The 25,371-nt window shown below is 38.1% G+C and overlaps 1 protein-coding gene across 1 annotated transcript in view; it reads left to right on the plus strand.

Moving 5' to 3' along the window:
- LOC139730335 (TBC1 domain family member 1-like) overlaps positions 1 to 25,371 on the plus strand; it is a 102,112-nt gene that overhangs the window by 36,739 nt on the left and 40,002 nt on the right. The window contains exon 2 of the mRNA XM_071641202.1: positions 700 to 1,374. Coding sequence (XP_071497303.1) covers positions 700 to 1,374 — 675 coding nt within the window. The remainder of the gene's footprint in view (positions 1 to 699; positions 1,375 to 25,371) is intronic.

A 25,371-nucleotide genomic window follows, 5' to 3' on the forward strand; every position in this document is an offset into this window, starting at 1 on the left:
CTGAACCTCTAGGATTCAGCAGCTTGATGACTTTATCAAGGGGAAGGGGGGAGAGAAAGCAGAAAGCATACTTCTAATCACAGAGGAAAACACTTGCTCTGAAATATCGTCTTTTTAAACTGCACTCAGTTGGGTCATTCTGTATATTTTTCACTTCATTCAAAGATAACATGCCTGATTCAGGTGCAGGGAACTTCTAACCCACTAGATTTTCCGAATCCTTGGCTCAGCTAACCTAATCTTTGACTTGGTGTTGTGTCAAGTTTTTGTCAGTATTTTCCAGGTCATCATTCGAGTTGTGACTTTGCAGATTGTATGGTGTTTGCCAGATTTGCCAAGACTCGTGAAAAAAGGTGTCATGGACTTGGTCATATTCTGTATTGAGAGCCGCTTGGTGGGCATGTACACGTACATTTTTTTTTTCAGTGTGTGTACTTCTGTGCAGTAATCTGACACTTGCTCTGTCATTGACCAAGGTAGAGTCATCTTTGAAAGGTTATGTCAAGAATACCAGTGTTAACCCATTGAGGATGGGCTGATTTTTCTACAACACACATTTCCCATCGACACTTGCCCGATTATACTTGGGACTTGTCCTCAATGGGTTAAGAAAGTGACTGTGATTAAATTCACTGTCTTCACACTCCCAGAATACAAAATTCAAAATTTTTGTCTTGTCTTTCTGATTTATCTTGCCAGGTACACGCTGTTGTGACCAGCATTCGAGAGTCAGACAAGGAGAACATCCCCCAGTCCATGCAGCAGGAAGGAGTGAATAACTCAGAGGCAATGGAAAATGTGAAAGAGTCCAACTCTACCATGTTTGAGGTCATGTACTGTGGCCGGATATCTGTCAGTCACAAGCGTGCCCCGCCCACCTTCATCGATGAGTCCATCGAGAAGTTCAAGGAGCACGAGATGGCCATCCAACGCAGGAAGCGCCACTTTTCCTCCGACGACAGGCAGCGCTCTGCCTCCGATGGGGCAGCCAAGGTACCCTTCCACTCTCACTCCCTGGACATTGTCCAGGAGGATGAGGAGAAGTCGCGATCAAACCTGGACCTCTCGACGGCAATCCGCAACCTGCAGAACAACAACTCAAATGACTCCTCTCGGCTTTGTACCGAAACCTCGCCGCTCTCAGCCCTCACCAACCCACAAAGTCACACGGACGTGGAGGCGACCACCACGGGGAGGCAGTTTGGGACGTTGCCGCGCATGGACTCTTACACCAAGCTGATGACCTCGAAGGAGAACACCCATAACAGGACTATGGTGTTTCAGATAGGCAAGAGTGTGCTGACCCTTATCAGTCTGGACAAGAAATCCTTCATGATGACCAAGAAGTTCAGTGAGATCTCATTCTGCTCTCAGGTATGTTATATATTAATTGCTTATGCTATCTGTGGTGTGATATAATCGTGAAAGTGTCTCAGGCTATGCTTGAAGATTTTGCATCCCTGCAGATAAACCTCAGCCTTCTTTCCAAATTCATGATAAGATACCCTGAAAGGGAAAGTTCTGTACAGAAGAATTTTTTTTAGGTTTTAGAAGGTACAGATGATTTCTTTTCACTCCTGCTCCCATGTTACTTTCAAATTTATTCTTATTTTTTCATTTAAAACACTTTTGCTATGAAACAGCTATGATGGGAATGTGAGTAAGATATTTTTTGTGTTGTTTTTTTGTGTGTGTTGATTTAGAAGTTTTGATTATGACTATCTTACAGCAGTAAGTTGTGTTTCATGTTTCCTGTAGGCCTTTATGAAATGACCTGAGTACCCTACTGTTGTTGATGAATTGGTAAAGAACTTATGCCCCCCCCCCCCCCCCCACATATTCAGTTTAGCTGAACAAATGACAATTATAAAAGGAACTGCCATAAATTTGTATAATAAAAAAATATGGACTATATGGCCATTTTACAGCAAGGGAATAGAGTAGGAGAGAGTGAGCAAGAGAGAGAGATATGGGAGAGCTAACCCCTGGGCGAACTGTGGCTCAGCGTTCATTTCCACTCATGGGCTAAAATCCATGCAGCACCATATCTCATCCAGCGACGATGATGAGGAAGATAGAATTACAGCATCAGATAGGTTGTTGTTCTACCTATGCCCCGGTGTTGACTTACCATTTGGCGATATTTACATTATGCAGTGACATTTCCATGGTCAGTGCCATAGTCCCTTCGCCTCACCCCGACCACTCTCCTCTTTGGTTAAAACTACTCCTTTATCTGCTTTCGCTATTAACCCCTTGAAGATGAACTGGAGCATACTCACGCAAGTGTCTATGGGAAATGTGTGCTGTAGCAAAATCAGCCGGTCCTCAACAGGTTAATGTGTATAGCTACAAGGCACCTTTAAACCTTTCTAATTGCATGAAGGTGATAAAGCATAGGACTCCAAAAATTTGTCCTAACCTTCTCTGTTCTAGGGACTTTGAACAGTGTATACAATGCTGTTGGGTTTTCTGTGCCATTTGGCCCTCAAAGCACATAAAGGATTAATCACATTTGCATTGAATTGATCACTTTTCCTAATTATGGACTACTTTATACACTTATTTCCTGAGGTGGGACCATATCGCACCAGCATGAAACTGACTGCAGTGGGATTCAGGGTCAAATGCTTTACAAGCAAGCTCAATTCTTGGTGGGGTAATGATATTGATGGCCAGCCAATATTATGATCATTGTTTATGCTGCAGTACGTGTACATAAATGGAAACCAGCAATGGCTGAAGTAGAATTTTGTAGGTGGTTTGTAGTTTTGTCACTGTTTGAATATTGCCTAAATGCACTAACACAACACTCACAATTTTTGGTAAGCACTGTAAAGTAAGAGCAGGTATTGAAAATGCATGCAGTATCATCTGAAATGTGAAAAACACAAATGTGACAGTCATTTGGCATCATTCACAGGAAGGGGAAAAATTAACTGATATTGTTTTGAGATGAATCCATGCTTTCAAAAGAATATGACTTATGACATTATCTATGAGTGACCAAGAAAGGAGTTCTTTAATGAGCTATTATGTGGGTATAAATTTTATATTGTGCAAAGAGAGCAGAATTTTCCAACAGCTGGTTAATGCAGCTATGACAATAGAGCAGCTGAAGCTTGCTTTGTTTGTCGTTGCCATGGCAACTCATATATGAAGTGCTGCACCAGCCTACAGCGAGTGTGTGCAAATTAAGAGCTCCCACAGCCATAGCGAGAGAGGGGAAAGGATATTAATCAGTCAAATATGGCCTGCTAACTCCTCTGAATGTTTATTGAAGTGCATCATATGGCCTTGATGTGCTATATGGAGCTGTAGGGAGAAAATATTGCTCACCGTTTCCCCCTGTGGTAGTTAATACCAACTGTATTTAGGCCATCTCTTTGTGTGCAATATGTGTGTGTGTTTGGGTGTCATTTCTTTACAATGTACATTAAAGAGCCACTTTCAAATTGTCTTTTTTTATATTCTTTATAGTATTTGAGGAGAAGCTAAGTACTTCTAATCTCCTGAAAGGGGGCAGTGACAAGTGAAATAATGTCCTTGCCTAAATTCATTTTTTTTTTCAGGTTTATCATTGTTGCTTTTTGTTATATGTTTATTCCACCAATGATATGTTTATATCAAAGTAGTGGCAGCAGTTTGGTGTAAAGCAGTCAGACCTAATGCAAGTCGCAACTCTACAAAGAAACGTACACTGTGCGTATATGATGTACATGTTCATACAGGAATGCACATTTCTCTCTCTTATATCTGTTTGAAACATTGCAATATCATTTTTTTATTTTCTATTTTTTGCCTGCATTTGCCCAGTTTCTCAATGTGCAGCTCTGTAGTAACTGCTGATCAGGGTATGCCCATTCTACGCGGTGAAACCTACAATCGTATCTCGTTAGTTTAGAAAATAGATAAAGGTGCTACCACTTAATGTGCACTTGACAATTATTATGTTTCATCCTCGCTCATTGTTTCAAGTGTAGTTCAGAGTCCCAAAACTCAATTTGCATGTAAGCATATATCCACTCCAGTGTATATTTATATCTTACTGGACATAAGTTGACAAGATTTAACCATGGAGCTACTAACAGAGCTCCATGATTTAACAGTCTCAATTGTGATGCAGTACCATTCGACACTGTCTTGTGACAGTGTAGGTACTTGAAACTGACATCCAGTATTTATACTTAATCAAATGTGGTGAGCTTATCACAGCCTAGGTTTTCAACGGCATGTAAGAGGTACTGTACATGTAGCTAGTGTAACATGTTTAAGGTGATATCATGGAGCTACAGTAGCTCAATGGTGAGATAAAGTTGAAGCAAACATTCAAATTTGTTTAATGGTGCAAAGTTTGAGGGATTTATCATGGAAACCTGATTGTCTGCCCCAATAGTATCAAACCTCTTGCCTTATCACACTTGTTGCCACTTTATTGCTGCTGCTGTTTGTAGGAAACACTGGGCAAAACAGAGCATGATTTCCTTGTGCAACGTATTTCCAAACAAAATGCAGAGCACAGGAAAACGCTTAAATGTGCAATCATACAGAGACTCCAACTCTCCCGTTTTCGACGGGAGATCTCCCGCCGAAAACCCATTTTTGCAAAATCTCCCGTTCTCCCGTTTGAGATTTAATTTCTCCCGCCCTGGCTCAATGTCTCCCGTTGGAAAGGATTTCTTACTTATTGCTATCGTATGTTGCAAAAATAAGCCTTAGATAGCACCAGAGAGCATCTATAACCCTAGGAACTTCGCGCTTCGCACACATAAACTTGGGTCTCCCGTTTGCTACGGGTTTCAGATGGGAGAAACTCCAGATCAGAAGGTGCTTGGGGTTAGAGTCTCTGAAACATATTGTATTATGATACATACATAGTTCTTCAGTGGGGCATCCAATATGATTATTTGTTAATACTTTACCGATAAAGGAAGAGAGTATGTCACAAAATGATCATAGCTTTTGCTTAAATTGGGCGTTATTATACATGTAGCAGAGTTACCTTTTCTTTTACACTGTATTAATGAAGAAAGCGCTGTCTCGTACAAAGATTATGTATTATGAGGACATATCACATGAATCCTTTCAGAATCTGTTTGCCATGCAGCAATGGTGGTTTTTACAGCCCCCCAAAAGATTGATAGAGATTTTGTTTTGACTCTTGTTTGATGACATTAGTCAAGATGAAAGAAGCAAAACAAATCAAAGGCTTGCACATATACAGGCAAACGTCTGACATTCTCCTCTGGTCCTCAGGTGCTTCTGAAAATCCACCTCATCTCTTGCTCCAAGTGCTCAATTTTATCATTTGTCTTCATTCCCTGAAAGTACCGGTACTTCTCAGTGGCCCGAATGTTTTTCTTTTATTATCTAAAAGTATTGGACTGCACTTGGAGTCTTTATGTGTATTGCCTAGTCTGCCTCCTGGTAGTTTTTATCACTGCTGTCACCACGCTTCACATTAGCAATATATGGTCTTGTCGATAGGGTGAGCAGGTGTGCGTCATGCCAATGTTGCTACACTGCTAGATTGGATGACAGCTTCACAGAGGGATATTCTCATACCCTTCACTTGATGAGTTTGCAGATGTAGCACCTTATACGTGCAGATTGAAGCCAACTGTCTCATGCGAGGAAGTTACCTGTCTATCTGACTTCAAGTCTCCGTAAAGATTAGAGGACAAATGATATTTGTGGTTTGACAAATCCAACTGAGTGTCAAAATTTTGTAAATATGTCCATATGAATAGTGTTGTTTTTTTTATAGTCCACAGAAGATATATCACCACAAATGTGTCAACTTCTATGTCTATCTTTACTGCAATGGTTTGTTATCCTCTGGTTTTGTCTTCTGGCTTAGTTGGTCATCAAATTTTATACCATACTTTATATATTCCAGTGGTACTATTTTTGCTGTTATTCATCACCTACCAGTCAGAAAGATTGTCTGTTTTATCAGTAGTACGTATGCCACTGCTCATAATTGCTCTGTTGAAAGCAAGAAAGCTATACTTACTGGTTTTGTGTCATTTCCATGCTCTTCCAAAACAGTAAGAATAAACAAACAAACAAACAAACAAACAAACAAACAAACAATCAAACATCAACATAATTTGTTTATCCATTTCTCTTCCTCATATTCATTGTGACATCATGCTCAATTGAAGCTCCATGAAGCAGAGGAAAACACACACACAAAAAGTGAAGGGGCTGCAGGGACCAAATTTGGATGTCAGAATAGGTCACTGGATGTCAGATGGCTCGTCTGTAGGCTGGACAGAGCATCTGATCAATTTCTGGATACCAGGGAGGCTCATGGTGTGTGACCCGTTACATTTTGAAGTGTTTACAGAATTTTGACCATTCCCAGAAATTGCAGACAAAAATAGAGACTTCTTAGACATCCCCACACAGGTCTTGACCCTGTTTAGCTGTTGTTGTCTTTTCCTTTGCTCTAAGCAGTTTTGGGTTGTTGTTGTTGGTTGTTTTTTTTTTCAACATGACTACCACACAATGCATAGGCAAGCAGGCGATTAAAAGGAAGTTGTCACAGGTAAACACATGATAGTCACACGAGGGCACACTGCCACAGTTCTGTTTTGTTACTTGGATTGCCTTGGGTTAAAGACTTGGCCGAGGATACTCGTGCTGCTCATAAATTGCACCAGTGGTTGGTAACCACAAAATCCTTTGTAATGACTCTTTTGATCCACAGACATCCAAACCATATCCTACCACTGGTTGTCAATTAGATTTCATATTAAGGTGTCAAAGAACTGCCAGTTGGGTCAAGCCTACATAGACCTATAGATACATTTTGAATGGGTAGAATGGACTATTTAGTGGCAGATGCTTTGAGAAAAAAAAAAAAGAAGAGAGGAAAAGTACCTCACTTTGAGCTGTTGAGATGAAGAAGATATTGAATCTTCTGTAATATGTGTGTATTTTGCATCCAGGAATTCATAAAACTGTATTAAAAGAGCGATATGAGCAGCAGGGGGATTAAACATCAAACATACTGTGAGATACTGGCACAACCACCAGTCTAAAGATAGATTCTTGAATTGCCATGTTGTATCACAACATGTAGGCCTATTTCTTTGTGAAGGAGCTCCTTTTCTTAGCCGCCAGAGCCATCCTTTGCACATTGATCAGTAAGCAGGGACCCCTAGAATTAACAAACAAACAAAATTCTGCCCCTCAAATAAAAAAAAAAAAAAAAAAAAAAAGAGGTGTGAATAGAATCAGCATGTATTGACACGTGCTACGCACATAACTATTGGAGGTGTGTCCTTCTTCCGTTGAAAGTGCTTTTGTATTTGTTCACTACCGGTGGCAGATAGTGTGACCTCAGTATTGCTTTGCAGCCAATTTGGAAGTCTTCCCAGAACGTTGCTTGAATGATTCTTAAACTCTTTTTATTGCCAAGATTGCCATTAATGTTCAATGATTATTTTTGAGGTGTTTGATATGGGCTTTTAATATCACGCCTTCAGAGTTTGTATAGAGCTTTTAATATTATGCCTTCAGAGTTTGTAGAACTTTTGAGGATCTGATAGCTAGCAACCCAGCAAAATCAAAGCATTGTCTGCAAAACCAGACGAAGCAGCAATTTACTCAACAGTGGACAAAAACAAATAAACAAGCAAACAAGCAAAAAAAAAAAACCACAAACCTCAGTATCCAGGAAGAAACTGCAAACAAAGTGCTTTTGTTGTTTACACGCTGTATGCAGTTCTAAATGAGTATTTATCCACGTTTGCAAATCTCTTGAAAGTTTTATCCCCACCCCCAGCTTAAAATACACCCTGGCGTACCCTAACAAAGGGCTTGCGGTATAGAGACTAAAGAGAGGAAGGTCATAAACTTTTCTAGTCTGCACAGATATCATGAAAACAAGATCCCACCATGCATATACGCATAAGGTACATGTAGGAAATTGTCTATCCACTCATTGAGGATTGGTTACAGATATACCTTGAGTGACCACACTGGTCTAGATAGTCTAGACATTATATGATTAGGATGCACTTGGATTTCATATTTATTTTGCAAATTTGTTTTGTTAGGAGTTCTATGACCTCCTCCCACCCCCACCCTTATTAAGTGCATGTTTGAATCTAAAGAAGGCTTTCAAGTTAACAAACAAAATGCTATGTTTTTTCCTTCAGTCATCATATTGGAGTGAATTTGCAACAGATCATTTGACATGCCGTCAAAGAAAAAAAAAATACAAGTGGAAACTTTAGCCACAGTCTGGTGCACTGTAGCAACAGACTGTTTTGTATGGTATAACAGCACACCTTGGTACACTATACATGTATGTGGTTCAGAATCTCATAAGAGGATACACGTGAGGTCTTTTCTTCTTTTTTCCAAATAGTTTGTTAATCTCTTCATCATGCCAGTTGAAGCATGGTCAGTGGTCTCCTTGGTGTGTGTGATTTTCTGGCAAACAAATAGCAGAAAGTATGTACAGACACAATGTAGACTGACACATGTTTGTATGATCTGTGTTTTGAAAGCATGTATGCATGATTTCAAAGAGAGAAAGAGATTTACTTACAGTTCATATAGTCTGAAGGAAAAATTATCAATGAAACCAACAAGAAACAAAGCGGGACCAAGAATGAAGTAAACAGTGAATAGGAGGTGTTTTTTTTTACATCGATGATCATTTGATGGGCAATTTGTCAATCAGGTGCATTAAAAACAAAACAAAATAAAAACAACATGATATCCACTTTTGCTGTATATACTAATCTTGTGGTGGTCTTGGGTGTAAGGTACCAAACACAGCATGTTTGCATAGAGAGTGTCAAATAAGACCACCAAATTGTTTTCTGGCCTGCCTAATGTTAAAGGGGCATAGTCCCGGTAGTGTAGAGGGCGCTGTTGATGATACTGCCAATCACCGTTAGCATTGATACGAAGATTACCGAAGTTGAGCTGTCATGAAGAGTAAAGTGCGTAGGTATTGCTAAGTAACGTTGTCTTTATTGTCTTCTCTGCGCATCGCGCAGTCTGTAGTAATGCCAGAGTGCATGCGTATGTGCTTGTTATTATGACATCACAAAAGAAGTTTGCTAAAGCTGTCATCCCCCTCAGCCGAATCATGAGCCGAACTGTGATCAGACCACTGACTCCAGTGGATCGGACTTCTTCGGACTCGGGGAAGTGGGCCAAAGCGTAAGCGCTAAAGAGGAGTCGATAGCGTAGGTCTCTATAGGAAACTTGCGCCGTGCGCCCACGTACGCATTTGACTAAAACACCGGGACCATGCACCTTTAAGTATCTCAGACAAACCAAAATTGTTGTAGGAGATGCAACTCCATGAACCCATGAACATGATGATTTTTTTTTTTCAAATAGTCATGTCTGCACATGAATGTGTATTTTATCATTTTCCTTTCTAAATTCATCACAGGAAAGAATGCAAAAGATCATGAACATCAGCCATCAGTACACATTAAAAAATAGACGAGCATGAATTGTTGGTTGATTTGTGACTTAGTTAATTGAGTTAGCTATATTCCAATAGTAATTCAGAAGTATTTATTACTAATATTGATTATCATGTAGTCGATAAACTCCTGGCACATATGGCATTGCATATATATCGCATTATGGATCATGAACATTCCATGCTGAGTGGTGCACGCATGTTTATGCATGAAAAATGGCGACCGTGTTGCTGTCAGAAACTTTACCTTTACCACAAATCTGTTGCCCTCTGCATTTTTTGTTTATCATAACCCATAAAGCTAATGACATTCTGAGAAAAGACTAATTTCTATGAGCTTGAACATTCTGAGAAAAGCATAAATTTACCGGTAAATAAATAAATGAGCGCGATAACTCTTTTCATGAGATGTCATCATTCTTAACTATTAAAGTCATATGTCATAGCTCTATCGAAAATCCCCTGCAAGGTCTGTCATTGCTTCTCGCGTGTTATGGCCAGTCACACACTACTGCTGTTTCCAATCATTAAGTTTTCAAAGTTGTAAGCTTGAAAGCCCCTCTATACTTCTTTCATGGTCATCTGGACAAATTTCTAATCACCTCCGCCTAGGAGGTTATGTTTTTGTTGGCATTGGTTTGCTTGTGTGTTTGTTTGTTTATAATCTGTATCTCTTTGTTTATAATCTCTGTGCAAAATAACTCAAATAACTCCCAAAAAAAATAACTAGAAAAAAAGTTGTGAGTGATTTATATGTGTATCTCAGAATTGTAAGCAGGGTTATCATTTACTTATGAAAATTATTTCTTCAAGTTTAGGGCAACAGGATGTAATCATCAATGTTATATTATTAAAAAAGCAAATATTTATACAGTGCAGGATGTCATATATCATGGGTGGAATGAGAGCGTCGCTGTTTTTCATGTGTTTGTTTGTTTGTTTGTTTGATTGTTTGTCTGTTTAGTCCTTGTGTAGACTCTGGGCAAGTGTTCTGGTGGACAGCTACGTGCTGAAGTCCATCCTTCTTTCCATACCAGGATCTTTGTGACATCGTTCATAACTTAACTGGCCTCGCAGATTCTAACAGAGTGCTTTGCTACAGTCTTTGCATTCTTTTGTTGCTTTTTCCTATGTGAGTGTGTGTGTGTGTGTGTGCGTGTGTGTGTGTGTGTGTGTGTGTGTGTGTGTGTGTATATATATAAATCTTGGCATGTCATCAATCAAAGAAAGATATGATTTACCTTGGAGAGATATTATTGGACCTTCTGCCTCCGGTATGGCTTAAAGAGCATGAGTTCTTATTAAACCTGTTTACTCCAAAGGTCGTGAAATGCCTTTGCAGTCTTTTCTTGTGGCTCCATCCTGAAGGGTACCAGAGAATGTGTGTGTGTATGTGTGTGTGTGTGTGTGTGTGACAATGCTTGGGTTCAGGGAACAGAGATTGTTTGATTTGCATATACGTCCCCATCAACTCATCCTCTTGAAAAAACATCACATATCATCAGTGTCTGTAAGAAAAAAAAAAAAAAAAAAGATTGTGTGCATAATTCCCCATACCACTCAAATGAAACTTTCTAGTAAAATGTAGGCTTGAAACAGTCAAAGACAGATTTCTTTTTATCTTAATCAGAAGAAAAAAAAAAAACTATTGATGCAAACCAACATGGCAAAGTCTGGTCATTATGTATTGGGGCACCTCCAGTAGGGAGTACAAAAATAGAGTAAACCCAAACAAAACAAATGGCTGAAATCTCATCAAAATGAATTATTTTTCTTTTAGAGAGTTACAAAATTCTTTTCCTGTCATGTCGTCTTCAGTGCTTTTTGTTTCTTTCACCGAATATGTTTTTCTGTTCTAGTTTTAAGTTTGTGACCTTTCAATAGGGAAGGAGAAAGAGAGAAACTAAATATCGGCAACCTTTTTGTCAAACATTGTCGGAGGCCTCAACCTTGATTGAGATGTTATTGATCACTGTAGACAATTTTGTAAACAAGAGATTTGTAGGCATGGGTGTGTTAATACCATGGACTCATGCTTGTGAAGTATTAAACAGCATAAAAACAACAAAGCTATACTCCTTACTTGTGCCTCTAGTGTTGTCTGTTTTGATTTTTTTTTTGTTGATTAATGGTCTTTGCTTTTGTTATGCCAAGGGTTGTTAGATACATATAATGCAATTTCAAACAGACATTAGTGAGTTAACACTTAGAATTGGTAGCCAAAAGTGAAAACAGTATGATTTAAATGCAGTGAAACAAATTTATTAGTAATAATTATTGCAGTGAATTTGTCATGTGTCTGAGTGTCAAATTATTGTGACAAGAAGAATTTGATGTCCCGCAAGTTGGTAATTCTAAAGTATAAGAATGCAGGTCTATGGTATTACACCACTTAGGCCTATATGGTATATTAACAGCATTTAATTAAAACACACACACACACACACTCACACGCACACACACTGATGTAATGAAATAAAACACAAGCAGAATTTAAAAAAAAAAATGTTGACATTTTCATTAAGACCATAGGATATTCCGCTTAGTAGCTGCAGTTGCATTTAGTGCGTCAGCAGCTCAGACGTACACCTTGAGGGAATTACCTGACGTGTCAACAACCTGTGCATTTGAAACAGACTCGAGATACCGGAAACACAACAAAGAAGAAAAAGAAGAACAATTAGAATAACAAGAAGAAAACGAGTAAACAATAACAACCATCTTGCCTATCCTGAAGCAATCCGTAAAAGGTGAAAATGTTAATCACATCAAGAAGAAAGGTCACCAGCAATGCAGTAAACAACATGACTTAATGTGGGGATCTCCCAGAACAGGTCCCCTATGATACCCAATCCTGAGTACCAGCCTGAGATGGTTGAGCATGGCAGGTTGCACAACATGCAGGTATTCATCAGGGCATGGGGTAATACATGTAGTGCAACTTGGTAACATCAAAATTGGCTAACAGCTGGTAATAGCTAACTTTCATATGAAGATGTAATTTTTAAACCTGCATGGTGCACATAAGTGCGCATCAAAGTGTCATTATCACTACCCCTTTCTCATCCAGTGTAGTCTCCTATTTTATGATTGATATTTCAGATTGTAATTGAGGGAAATCCCCACCAAATGTCCCAGTGTGTTGAATGTGATCCTCTAATGAGGTGCTAAGCTGGGGCATGGCAAAGGTCACAAGGCATGTAGTGCTTCTTATTCATGTTTGAGATGTTCGGGAATTCCCCGCTTGTTCCGGCTGACTGCTGTAACCAGTTATATTCTGAAGATGACATCATCTTGGAGCCCACAGAGGTACATGAAATTAGCTGACAGTCATAAACTGTACCTATCTGGTGCACCTTTCGACAAAACACTTGATTCTGATTGGTCATCAAAACTGGCAAAATTTGCAAAAATAAAAATGTTAAAAAAAAAGAAAATACATAGCATGTGACACATACAATATTTTCTCCTTTGACATTTTTCTTGTTAGGTGATCCGAGTATCCTCTCGGATCACCTTCTGTATCTGTACTGATTCTTTGTTCTTCTTTTTCTTCTTCTTTCTCCGCAAAAGTTGTGTAGAGGTAATCTCGGAAAGTCCTCTTCCTATCAATGTCAAAATTATACCATACATGTATCATGTCCCAAAGACGATCCTTCTAATAAAATCATAGTGATTAGTCGACCGTGACGTCACTATGACGTCATTATATGAAAACACATTCTCAATCATATCTCTTTAATGGAATGAAAATTTTCAATGAAATTTACGTCACATATATTTCAGGTCAAGCGCATTCTATTCATATAATCAAAATTCATATTTTCTCTTCACACGTGCGCGTACGCGCGCGTTGAAATATTTGTATGCTCAAATCGAGCTCAAATTTTTTTTGCACACGTTTCAGACCAATTGGAGCATTTTTTGAAAAATTGAAAAAATTGGACGGGCGCGTACGCGCGCGCACATATACGCACGCACAGCTCATACGCAATAGAAATTTCCCGTTTTTTCACACTTATCGAATGCCTGAAATGTCAAGGAATATTTCTACCAAGTTTCAAGTCAATCCGACTCAATATGACGTCACACGGGCCCGTCAAAGTTGAAATTCCGCGCACGCGTCAATGGCGATATACAGTGCAACAATGCAAAAAAACCGCCAATTTTAAATCCTATTTTACTCGTCAGGATGGACAATGACCCCCCATTTTCTTTACACATTCTGAAAGCTGATGAGTTGTACATGTCATTTCATGGGTTGGCGATGCTGGAAAAATGATGAAAAGATATCAAATTTCTTAATAAAGTAAAAAAAGTAAATTTTCAAAATGACGTCATCAAATTTTAAGTTCACTCAAGCGTATCTCACTTATTCTTTCGTTGATTTTCGTCCAAATTTCAATATGTTGTAGCTTATTAAATGGTTTTTCAGTCATTTAATAACAACATTTTGATTGGATGATGGCATCACCTCGTAAAAATGGATTAAAAGTAACATTGTCAAATTTGACCAGTTTACGTGTTATCTCTATGGGAGTGCAGTTTTTCTGGAAATGAAAACTGACATGACTCTCTTTTTCGAGCACTAGCTCACTTATGCTTCAGTGAATTTTTCCCATATTTTAGTATGTTGTAGCTGAGACTTTGGGCTATCGTAAGTGTGCCCTCTATTTTTTCATACGATGTCGGCATCACGTCGAAAAACTTGGTTGAAAATGGCACGAGGCTTCGATGCAGCGTCATTTTGCTTAATACACAGGGCCTATGGAGAATGAAATAGGTCATTGCGTAGCGCATCCGACTCGTAATCCTTAGGTCCCTGGTTCGAGGCTCACCCGTGCCAATATTTTTTTTTTATTTTTTTAAACACTTTTTTTCTTCTTTTTCTTTAGTTAATCTTAATCTCCCTTTCCTTACTTTATCTTTTTCTGATTTTTTTATGCTTCTCCTTCAAATTTCTATAAAATAGCATAATATTTTCTCTATTTTTCCTTCTTTCTACTACTTTCTGTGCAATAGATGAACAACAACAATGGCTATCAATCCCATATTTTGCACATGTTTAGTACATGACACGTACATTATTTCATAAAATAACAACTACTTGATCGGTTACCATCTTGGGTATGTAAATTAGGGTCAAAGGTCATAAATGTTTCATCCTGTATCTTGGTGAATACATGTCCTATCTTTCCCATATTTTGCACACGCAAAGACCATGTTACAAAAATCATTTCATAAAATAATCACTTTTTGCTCAGACGCCATCTTGGGTGTGCAAAGTGAGGTCAAAGGTCAAATATACTTCATTCTGTATTTCCGTTAGTGTATACGGAATTCGGTACTACAGATGGCAGGTCTCACTCCCTTTTCTAAATGAGAATCCAAACATCACACGGCCAATGTCCCGTCAACACAGATGAAACCTGTATGGTCATGAATATTTGGATCAGGACTCAAATCATTGATTTAAGAAGAGATCGGATCACCTAATTTGTCAGTGTTGACAAATTCCGGTTCTAGTTTTGTTTTGTTTTCTTTTCTTTTGTTTGTTTTCTTTTTGGTCGATAGGAGGGTTGTCGTCAACATCACAAGGGCATTAGACATAAATGTCAAATCGTAAATGAACACCTTCAGAGTAAAGATGATTGTGCCAAGATATATGGAGTCAAGCCCTCATTTACAAGGAAGTTACTTTGAGCAGATACTGTCTAGCAAGTTTCTAGGTTGGAATACTTCCTGTACCACACAATTGTCAAACTGGCCCGTGCATGACCTGTCCTATACTGTGACATCTGAGCTGTTCAAATATGAAATGCAACCCAAGGTGAAAGATGGCAGAATGAAATCAGTTCTAGAGTTTTGCCTAAATTTGTGATTATGAACAGTTTTTCTGAAAGCTATTGTGCTGATTAGTGTTTCTTAGATACCAGGTATGACATGTGATTCCTGTCATATCATTCAGGCATAAATTATGCAAGTATCAGTAAGGCTTGCAAGTCAGACTGAAAAGACATTATTATTTCATTTGTGTGTTTGTTGTTTTATTTTGTTTTGTTTTGTTTTGTTTTTTGTTTTGTTTTGGACCAAGTAAATTGCAGTTAGTTGCAATAGTTGATATTCAGTTTTGTTTTTGTTTTTGTTTTTTGAATGGTAATTGATAAGCCTGTCTCATTTGGGAAAGTGTGTGTAGACAGACTTTAAAGTCCCTGTAGTGTGGAGATTTGTGCAAGTATTGGAAAGACTGGCGAGCTCCAGATATGAGGAACCTTGTAACGAAATGTGCACAGCTTTATCATGATCTATGTCAACAAATCTTACATTTATATGCTTTGATGCACACATTCACTGATGGGCAATTCTATTCAAGCAGGCAGCATTAGTCTTGGTTTTCAAATATACCCCAGTGGGCAGCAAATAAAGATCAATTCAATTGGTCCACCTGTCTCTCCCAACCTAGCGGGTCTTTAAGAATGGAAACTAGGTAAAGTTTCATCTTTAAACAGGGACGTGATGGTAAAGTGGCTCCTCGGCCATCCTCTGATCTTTTAATTCTCCAGTTTCTAGTTTCCGTTTTCATATATACTATTTAAATCCACATGCTGTCTTTACACAAAGCGGTAACATTCATCCTTGCAATTGCTGTATTTAAAGTCTAGACATTCTACTTTATTTTTCTTGTTATGCCAGTTGTTTGTTTTGTTTGTTATTTGTTTTTGTTTTTTTTTCATGGGGATTTATTTATTTATTTATTTATTTATTCTGTGTTCTTTGTACAGGGTAGTCTCTTCAGTACATAAAACTGCTTTACAAGAGAGCCCGGTATTACATAAAAATACTAAAATACAATTTACAATTTGAAGCAAATAGTACAATGTTACAATCTATAACAATGTATTACATAAGATACAACACAAAATATGGTCCGAATTTTGGAGCTTGGATATTTGTTCCAAGCTCATCTTGTCACTGCCAGCAACCTGGGATAGCCTGGTGGTAGTGTTGCTGCCTGCAAAGCAGTAGATGATAGGTTTGAGTCCCACTGGTTCCTTTTTTCCGACATGTTTGTCAATTCATAGATCAGCAGTTGCGATCTCAACAAATTTCATTTGTAGAGGGGGACAAATTGAAGAAACTCACACCTGAACCTTTACCCCTCAGAATAATATCCCTCTTTCAACTTCTGTATTGTTACTCTTGTTTGAAATTCTGTGGAAACATGGAAATTTTCGCTATGTGAAAAATTTTTATCCATAAAAATAAAAGCATGCAAATACTTTTGCTTTTGGTCTTTAACAATATGTAATGCTTTGATTATGCAAAATCAACAACATGAAATCTATTATATGCCAAGCTGAGCAAAAAAAAAATTACTGTAAATGTGGAAATCTTTGCACATTTTGTACAACCAGAAACTAGGGCAAAAATAAAAGCACACAAATATTTTTGCTTACCATATGTTACAGTAGTTGATGTCTCGATTCCACGGAATTAAAAACACGCAAAACTCTTCTTACCCAGCCAAGCGCGAAAAATTGGTTGCGCGAAAATATCCACTTTTACAGTAATATTTTCCATGGTCTGAGTTTTGTGGTAAGTGCAATTGTTGGAGGCAAATTTGAGAGGTAAAATTGTGCTGTCTCATCTATAAAAGTAAGTTTGATTTGTGGCATCAGGAAGGAATTTGGGGTGACTTCCTACTACAGGAACAACATTGGTATTGAAGATGTGCACATTGTACACTTGTTGAGGCTAATGGGTACGTGATTGTTATTATGGAAGGCGAGTCATGCAATTGTTTTGGATCTGCCGGTATAACCTGATATTCCACAAGGCTTACTGCCGGTAAATTTCTAATTGTTGCTGGGTCATTGGTGTGACGTACATCTGTCTCTCACTGTGGTCACACTCTGACTGGACTTGTGTTATGATGCTAATGAAGTGTACTGTCGCGCTCTCATGTACTTTGACTGTCAGTGACTAGAAGCCTTCCCACCATTATACTGGCATTGTACATCTTCGAGAGTTCACATCTTGACGTAGCAATAATGTGAGCCAGCTCTTCTCGAAGTTTAAAATCTACTGAACAGGTAGGTTGTGACTGACCACACCAGCTTTTCTTTTGCTTTTTTAACCACTCTTCTGCTACTTCTTTATGAACATACTTTGCTTTCAGCTTCTGACACTTGAAGTGTGTGAGGATGATGTCGTGGTATGCCATGACGTCACAGTTTGTCGTCAGTTTACATGATTATAGCAGGGAGAAACGATTGCTTAAAAAAAAAAGACTGCAGTCAAGTGGACATTTAAAAGGTACTAGGTGGTGTGTTTTGCAGTATACTTGAGGTCGGATGTTTCAGATAACTGTAATAATAATTCTGCACATCCTTTACATTATATATATCCTGTGGTGCCCTTTCTCCTACGTTTCATTTTCTCTTTGAAACGTTGAATGTTTTAGTCTATCTGGAATTGATCAGGAGTGCAAGTTGTCTTTAGAATAGACTGACGAAAAATGTGACGGCCTGCCAAGTAAATGAGCAGCAGCATGCACAGCTGTGTATCCGGGTAAAGGTTGTGACAGATCTGGGAAATCAACTGCAGCTACTGGCTGTGATATAGTGATCACTTCAGCGTCTGAAATGAATTCGTAAGGGGCGTTTCCACTGAGAGCATGTAAACAACATAGTGATAGCAGCAGCATGTAGAAGAACATGAACCCTGGGTGCTGAACCAATGTTATTTGTACCAGTGTTTATTAACAAGGAACCATTGTTTCAAGACTAGCTAGAGTGTTGAGAACAAAGTTCATGCACCATGAGTTGTAATTCTATATTGATGTCATATTGAATATGGCTATTAGAAGTGAATTTTCTCTTAAAGCTGAAATTTATTGGTACTAAATCACATTAAGCCGCGAAGCAATGCACATCATTTTCCGAACTTGATGGTCTTATCAGAGGTTCATTTTTCCACGCCAAGAGAGCTGTTCACGAACCGCTGAAAGTGCATAGCATCTGTCTGGTTTCTCTTTGGCTCAGGAATTCTTGGGAAAGCTTAACAGTCTGTTGCAGAAATTGATATTTTGTTATTCATTAATTACTATGCTTCATACAATGCTTCTTCAAAAAAGACAACCAAAGAAAAGAACTAACAAATGATAAAACAAACTCCCAAGATTTTACAGTAAACTGTGAAATGTACCACAGGAGGAAGAAGAATTGATTAGGATCTAAGATACAACAATCTTTCAATCTGGTGACTGAACAATGTATATGTCACTTCATCTTCTCCCTCCTCTTTTTAAAGATAATAGCTGCAAATAAGTTTTCACATATCCTGCAAAAGTGAATAGCAGCCTCATCAGGCAACATTTACCTTTGGGATGTGTGTAGATGTGTGTAGCCATTATAGCACTGAAAGTAACTGAAAGTATGTTACAATGTGTTGTGTCTGTTCTAGATTATGAGCACACAGTGAAATTGACATGGAGAAAAGTATGACGCATGATGTGATTGTAAGTAGCTTTATTCATAATAATGCATGTCTTCACACCATCTCCAATACAATTGATCATCACAGTAGTTGTAGTATAAGAAGAAAAAGAAGAAATAGAAGTAGTAGTAGTAGTAGTAGTAGTAGTAGAAGTAGAAGTAGTCTTAGTCATCATTTTAGTAGTAGTAGAAGTAGTAAGTAGTAGCAGCAATGGTTTTTACAAAAAAATACAGGAAATGAAAGTTACTAGCAGTAGTAGTGGTATTGTCATATTATTTTACAACTATGCATAGCTTCTGCTGTTACTACTAGCATCAAATTCAAAATTATCATAATTGCCATTGTCTTTTTGAGGATCAAAATCTTCAGCAATGAAGAAGCCTCACCTCCACATTTAGTGGGATCAATGAAGTGCAAATGGGTTTAATAAGAAAGTCAAACAAACACACAAGAAAAGAAAGAAATCAGCTTTCACAAGATACCAGGGTAAGAGGACGAAAAGCAATGGGAATGTGACACTCGTGGGGTTTGATCATTTTGAATAACACATATCTTCCCTGCAATGCTTTTTGAAGAAAAATTCTTAATTTACATATTTATTTTTGAATTAGTAATAGATATATTTTCATTTCAGCCACAATAAAGAAATATTTAGTATCTAGAACACACTAATTAATTCCCCCCCAAAAAAAAAAAAAAAATGGCATGATACCATGTTCTCATTACAGCATTGCTTCTGTGATAAAGAAACTCCTTTAAGCACAGCCATGAGATCTGAGTATAACAGCAATGCTCATCAGTAATTGGATTGCTTTCCAAACAAATGAATTGCATAATGTTCACACCTATCAAACGAGCTAACCAATAATGGGCACTCTCCAAGTCTAAATGAATCGGTGTTGTAAACACGAGTGCCTGTTGCATCGATTTTTTTTTGCAAGACGTAACCAGTACAGCCTAATAGTGTAGTCTCTGTCTCAGACTCTCTTTGATTGTTGAAATCACAATTCCAGCTCCTCACAGTCACAGTTTATTTTGAATTGCTCTGATAAAGTCATAAACATTAAAGCCATGACAGAAGCTAATGGGATGATGCAAGTTAAGAATGAGAAATGCAATTGTTTCAGAATATTCAAACTTCATTGGTGATCTTCTCCAACAAGTAGCCATCTTCTTTCATAGCGTGAATACAGTGTAAATGGTAGGCTTACAGGCTGTTCCAAATGAATTTGGACAACATTGTATGCACCATCATTTTGAAACTGAAAAATGTGTAAAACCTAAAGTCAGGAAAGGGATGCGTGATTAGATATCAGTCTTATCTGATGACTGGTTTGTAGAATGTTTTGTGTGTTTTGTTTTGTTTGTGAATCCCTGTTAATATGTCGTCCTTAGCAACAAGTTAATGTGGAGTTGCTATTCCAAAGGCAAAGTGAGCGTGTTTTTCAAAATCATACAATGTAATCATGTGGTTGAAATGAAGATACTGTAGATATGTGTAATGTCTTGTTTTTTATATATATGACATTTTAATGACCTCCAACTCATCTTGCTTTTATAGCAGAATACAGGACATATCTGCAATACCAGTGATACTATAGAGCTGCAAGTGATTCTGCTTGCCATGATGCTTATGAACAGTAATGACCCTTTGCACTGGACTGTGCAAAAATAGAAAAATGAGCAATGTTCAGCATTGGATGGAACAACCATGGCTACTTTTAATGCCTTAGGAATTGCTTGCATTTGGCTCGTGCAGAAGTTCTTGTGCAACATATAACCTCACATTTAGTAAAACTGAGATGTGCAAATTTATCCTCACATGTAGTTTTAGACAGTGCCTCCAAGCCTGATTGGATGTCTGTATCATATCCCTCATCCAGACTATGCTTTGCTTTTAAACATGATTTTAGAAACTTGTTTCAAACTTGTGTTTTGTTTTGTCTTGTTTTGTTTTTAAAGAACAAAACATGTTAGTGGCATCAGACTCATTTATAAAATACTGTAAAACGAGGAATTTTCGCATGCATTTTAATTTCGCAAATTTGGCGAGCGCCAAAATTCGCGAAATTAAAATGCACGCGAAAGTTTTTGTCTACACTACATGCATTGAACACCAGTGGCAATTCGCGAAAATTTCATGCCACGAAAAGGGCTGTCGGCTCCAATTCGCGAATATATCATGTTTTACAGTATGTTTGCAAATGAGAATTTAACATCATGCAAGGAGCCACATGGATAAATCTTTACTTTTTTGTTATTCAGGATTAGAATTTGACATTATCTCTTCACATGCTCATTTCTTTGTCAAGCAAAGTGGCAGCTTAATCTGTAAAATCCCAGTGTAGGATCTAGCAAACGGCTGCTTTAAAAGGCAGCTTAACTCTGTGGAAGACATGTGCTGAAGTGATAACTCAATAGGGAGGGACTTGTCCTTCTGCAAATTACGAGAACAGCTTCATTAAGTATCATTATCCCCGCCGCCCTGTCGAGATATCGAGGGTTAGCCGGTCCAAATTGACTCAGAATTTCAGATCGCGATTACAGTACTACCCGTCTGTGGCAGGTAGTCTTTGCATTCAGACTCCAGTCACTGTTTTTCTTTGATTTCAGGAACAGAACTTAATCCTGAGGAAGAGTATGATTCCAAGAGCTAGAATAATGATTTCCCCCTCCCCCCCCCCAAAAAAAAAAAAGAATAGTTAAAGCCAGCCAGTGGCGTCATTTTTGATAGTGCGCTTTGATTTTCTGTAGAGAAATGAATAGTATTATCATGTACAGTTTGAAATGGATCTTCTGTCTTTTTATACCCCCAAAGCAGAAGGGTTTTTATATATATACATAAAAAAGCGTCATTCAATGCAAGGATTGATGTTATCACTTATTTATATGACCTTCTTTGATTCATTTTAGTGATATCGTCACTGGATAATTTTATTCATATCTTTATGAAAGCAAACACAAGTGTTTGTGTCATATCAACCAAAGTAGATATTTTTTTTCTTCTGTATAGGAATATATACAAACCTGTATGTAAGACTTATGTTGCCCCTGAGCAGATAATCCATGCAAATTCCTGAAAACTTTATATCTGGGCTTTTGAAGGTTTAGTCATATGTAGTAGCATTAGGGCCAATTTTTGTTTTCTATACAATTTGAATGTGTGGGATATTTTTTTTTACTCTTGATTTCGAATGTTATCACGATAAATATCGTGTCTTATCGTACTATTGTAGGTAGACATGGGGGAAAATTGATTCACAGAGTGAGGAAAGATAAAATAAAAAAGATAAGATGATTAATGAAAGAAACAAGATTCAGGGCAGTCAGCGGAGAGATGTGATGATTTGCCGACCGACTCGAGACACTTGCACGAAAAGGATCATCGTAATTAGCGCGCTGCGGTGCCGACCAAAGTGACTAAGAGTCACATCCATGATGTCGTTGTGGAGTTTAACGAGATAAGAGGGGGGAGCTCACGATCTGAACCACTCTCACCCTGATGCAGGTCAGCAGCAAGCCAGAGGGAATGATCTGTTTTACATAGGAGTGTTTTTTAGTTTGTCAGTAGCACATGGTCCTACCCTCACATCCTGCATTGTTTTATGGCGAGGAATGCAAGATTAAACCTAACCTGGAAGGATCACTGAGGATAATCAGGAATATTAATATAGTCGTGGAGATGACTCTCCTTGTGTGCTTGGATGGCCTACTGGTGTGATGGGGGTTAGTACAATCATTTTCATCTACACTATATACATGGCAGAGAGTTCCTTGGCAGCATAAAGGTATAGAATTAATTGATTTTGCAGTTTTCCCAGATTTTTAGCAGTCAATAGTGTATGAGTGATACCTTTTGTATAAATAAGTGTGCTAAGCATATCATCTTAAAGGAAAATGAACCTGCGTGCCTTAATTTTGACATATTCGTAGTTATACTCTTAGTGCATTATGATATGGCTAATACAACCACTCCAGGTCCTTGCAAATTTTGCAATATCAGCTGCACAGCAAGAACTTTCCGAACAACAGTGGGGCTGCCCATTGTTCCCCTTCATCATAGAGCCTTCGAGAGTGTGACAATTTGAGGCATAGAACTTTGCTTGACAGCCATCCAGTGAGCCAGGGAGGTGGGAAGAGATGAATAGGGGGGAGGGGGCGGCACCAGGGGGGCCCTTTAATGTATTTTTACATGAAAGATATAGATAAAAATGATAAATGAAAGGTAGCATGTGTACCCCCTTTGATTTTTTAAAGAAACCATCTTTGTTAAAAAATTGCATGGGAGCCATTTTTTTTCTTTTTTTTTGGGTGGGGGTGCTTATCAGCTGATTAAACCCGGAAGTGCAGAAATATTCCCTCCCCCCCTTTATGGAATTCCTGGATCGGCCCCTGCATGAGGATGATGTACTGTCAAGCATTATTCAGTGTAGTACCAAGTACATCAAGCATTATAAAGCGTAGTACCAAGTTCTGTAAAAGTGGAAATTTTCACGCATTTCGCGCAACCAAAAACTAGCGCGAAAATAAAAACACAATCATGAATGTTTTAGCTTGCCATATGTTCCTGGGGGTGATGTCTTGATTCCGCGGAATTAGAAACACGCGAAACTCTTCTTACCCGGCCAAGCGCGAAAAATTAGGCACTCCAAAAATATCCACTTTTACAGTAGCACCAAAATCCCTCTAGTAGCAGTTTTTCTTCTTCTTTTTTTTTCATGGTACTAGGTCTCCCCAAAACAAACAAAAAAAAAAACAAACAAACAAACAAACAAACAAACAGAGCTTCAGAAAATGGCTCATGTTACTAACATATTCACTACAACATGTTGCCAAAGCTTACTTTAAGACTTACAGGTCCCTTTAAAGCCAACAAAACTACAAAAGTGCAGTGTACAATAATATAAGGATTGCAAATCACAAACTTAGTAACAGCTTGTGCCACTAGGAATCAAAGAAACATGTAAGAAATGATGCATGCTGTGTTCAGCCTCTGTTTGTACGCAAAGGAGGAAAAATGTCCAAAAGGATATCTGAGTAGGAATTGCTCATGCAGAAGCAAGACCGCTAAATCGCAATCCGCCAGTCGTGGAGTGTTTGTGCATGAATGTTTTGTATGCAGCACATTGGCACATTACCAGAGTGTTGTATTCATGTTAGTCTGGGTCTATCAGACCCATTTATGCCATGTAGCATAGTCAATAGGAGTAAGCGGAAAAGTCTGATAGCTGTTGAGTTGTCAGGTGTAGTGTACACGTTATCAATACAACGGCCCTGCCAGTAGAATGTGGAGGCTGAGCCTGAATGGCAGCAACTAGTGCAGAATAACACATCACATCTACCTCTGAAATGTCTTTCAAAGTGGCTAGCAGATAAGATCTTGAAGTATAATTTTCTCTTTTCTAAATGGCCAGCCAAGACTTGCAAGCTACTGCTACCTTTGATTTACCATAATTGTTGTAGATCTGCAATTACTGCACCCAACATTCTGGCATTCTTTAATATGATATTAAGAGCTGATGCTGTTCCGTAGGTACTGTGAATTAAGGAGATTTGTCACCCAGAAGATGTTGTTCACATGCCCACTCACAAGGAACAAAATTTAATCTATCCTTTTTTAACAGCACTTTACTAGCAATTTGCTTATCAGTATCAATTACTTAGACACATTGGAGCCGGAATGCAGCATTTTTTTTTTCTTTATCAGTCTTTTTTATTATGCAATTAATGAAGACATGATTGGACATAATGATTCATGACATAGTCTTTCCTTTTTATAGCTGTAAGGAACAATTTTGATAAAAATTCAAACAATTCCAATTTGAAGCAGGTAGATAGAATTCAGTCAAACATACAGAATTGAGGAAATTGCATTGATGTGGGCAAAGGATAAGAATGTAATGAAGTTGCGAAGTTTCACCTTTTTTATTGTATGACAAAATGATAATATTGGCTTCCAACTCTTTTTGGCACTTGATGAGATGGGGATTTCATTGCCCTCGCATCTCCCAATGGCCTGAAGGTAGATGAACACAAAATTTGCTTTCTCGAATTAGAATCAAAGGAATGTGGATTGTCATGACACTTTCATTTTCAAACCAAAAAGGGAGAGTTATGAGACAGTGCACATTACTTTGATTATATGGTTTGCAATTACAGTCGCTGCTTCTCTAAACATACTTGAGACATTAAAATTCCAGACACTCAGTAAATGAAACTTGTACTTTTCTGTGTGTTTTAGAGACTCTATTCATCATATTCAAAATTAGCATAGCTCGAGTTTTTACTTTAGGCTTTTGTAAATTGTAGTCCTTGCATGGTCTGAGGTTCTACAATTTTGCCAGGTCTTGTGTATTTAATTCACTGTAGCAGAGCAATGTCCTGGTTTGCCACCTGTTCAGAACCATTTG

This window comes from Diadema antillarum, unplaced genomic scaffold (assembly GCF_040938485.1).
Source record: "Diadema antillarum isolate AM-2024a unplaced genomic scaffold, OU_Dant_1.0 seq00000301_RagTag, whole genome shotgun sequence".
NCBI classification, from domain to species: domain Eukaryota; kingdom Metazoa; phylum Echinodermata; class Echinoidea; order Diadematoida; family Diadematidae; genus Diadema; species Diadema antillarum.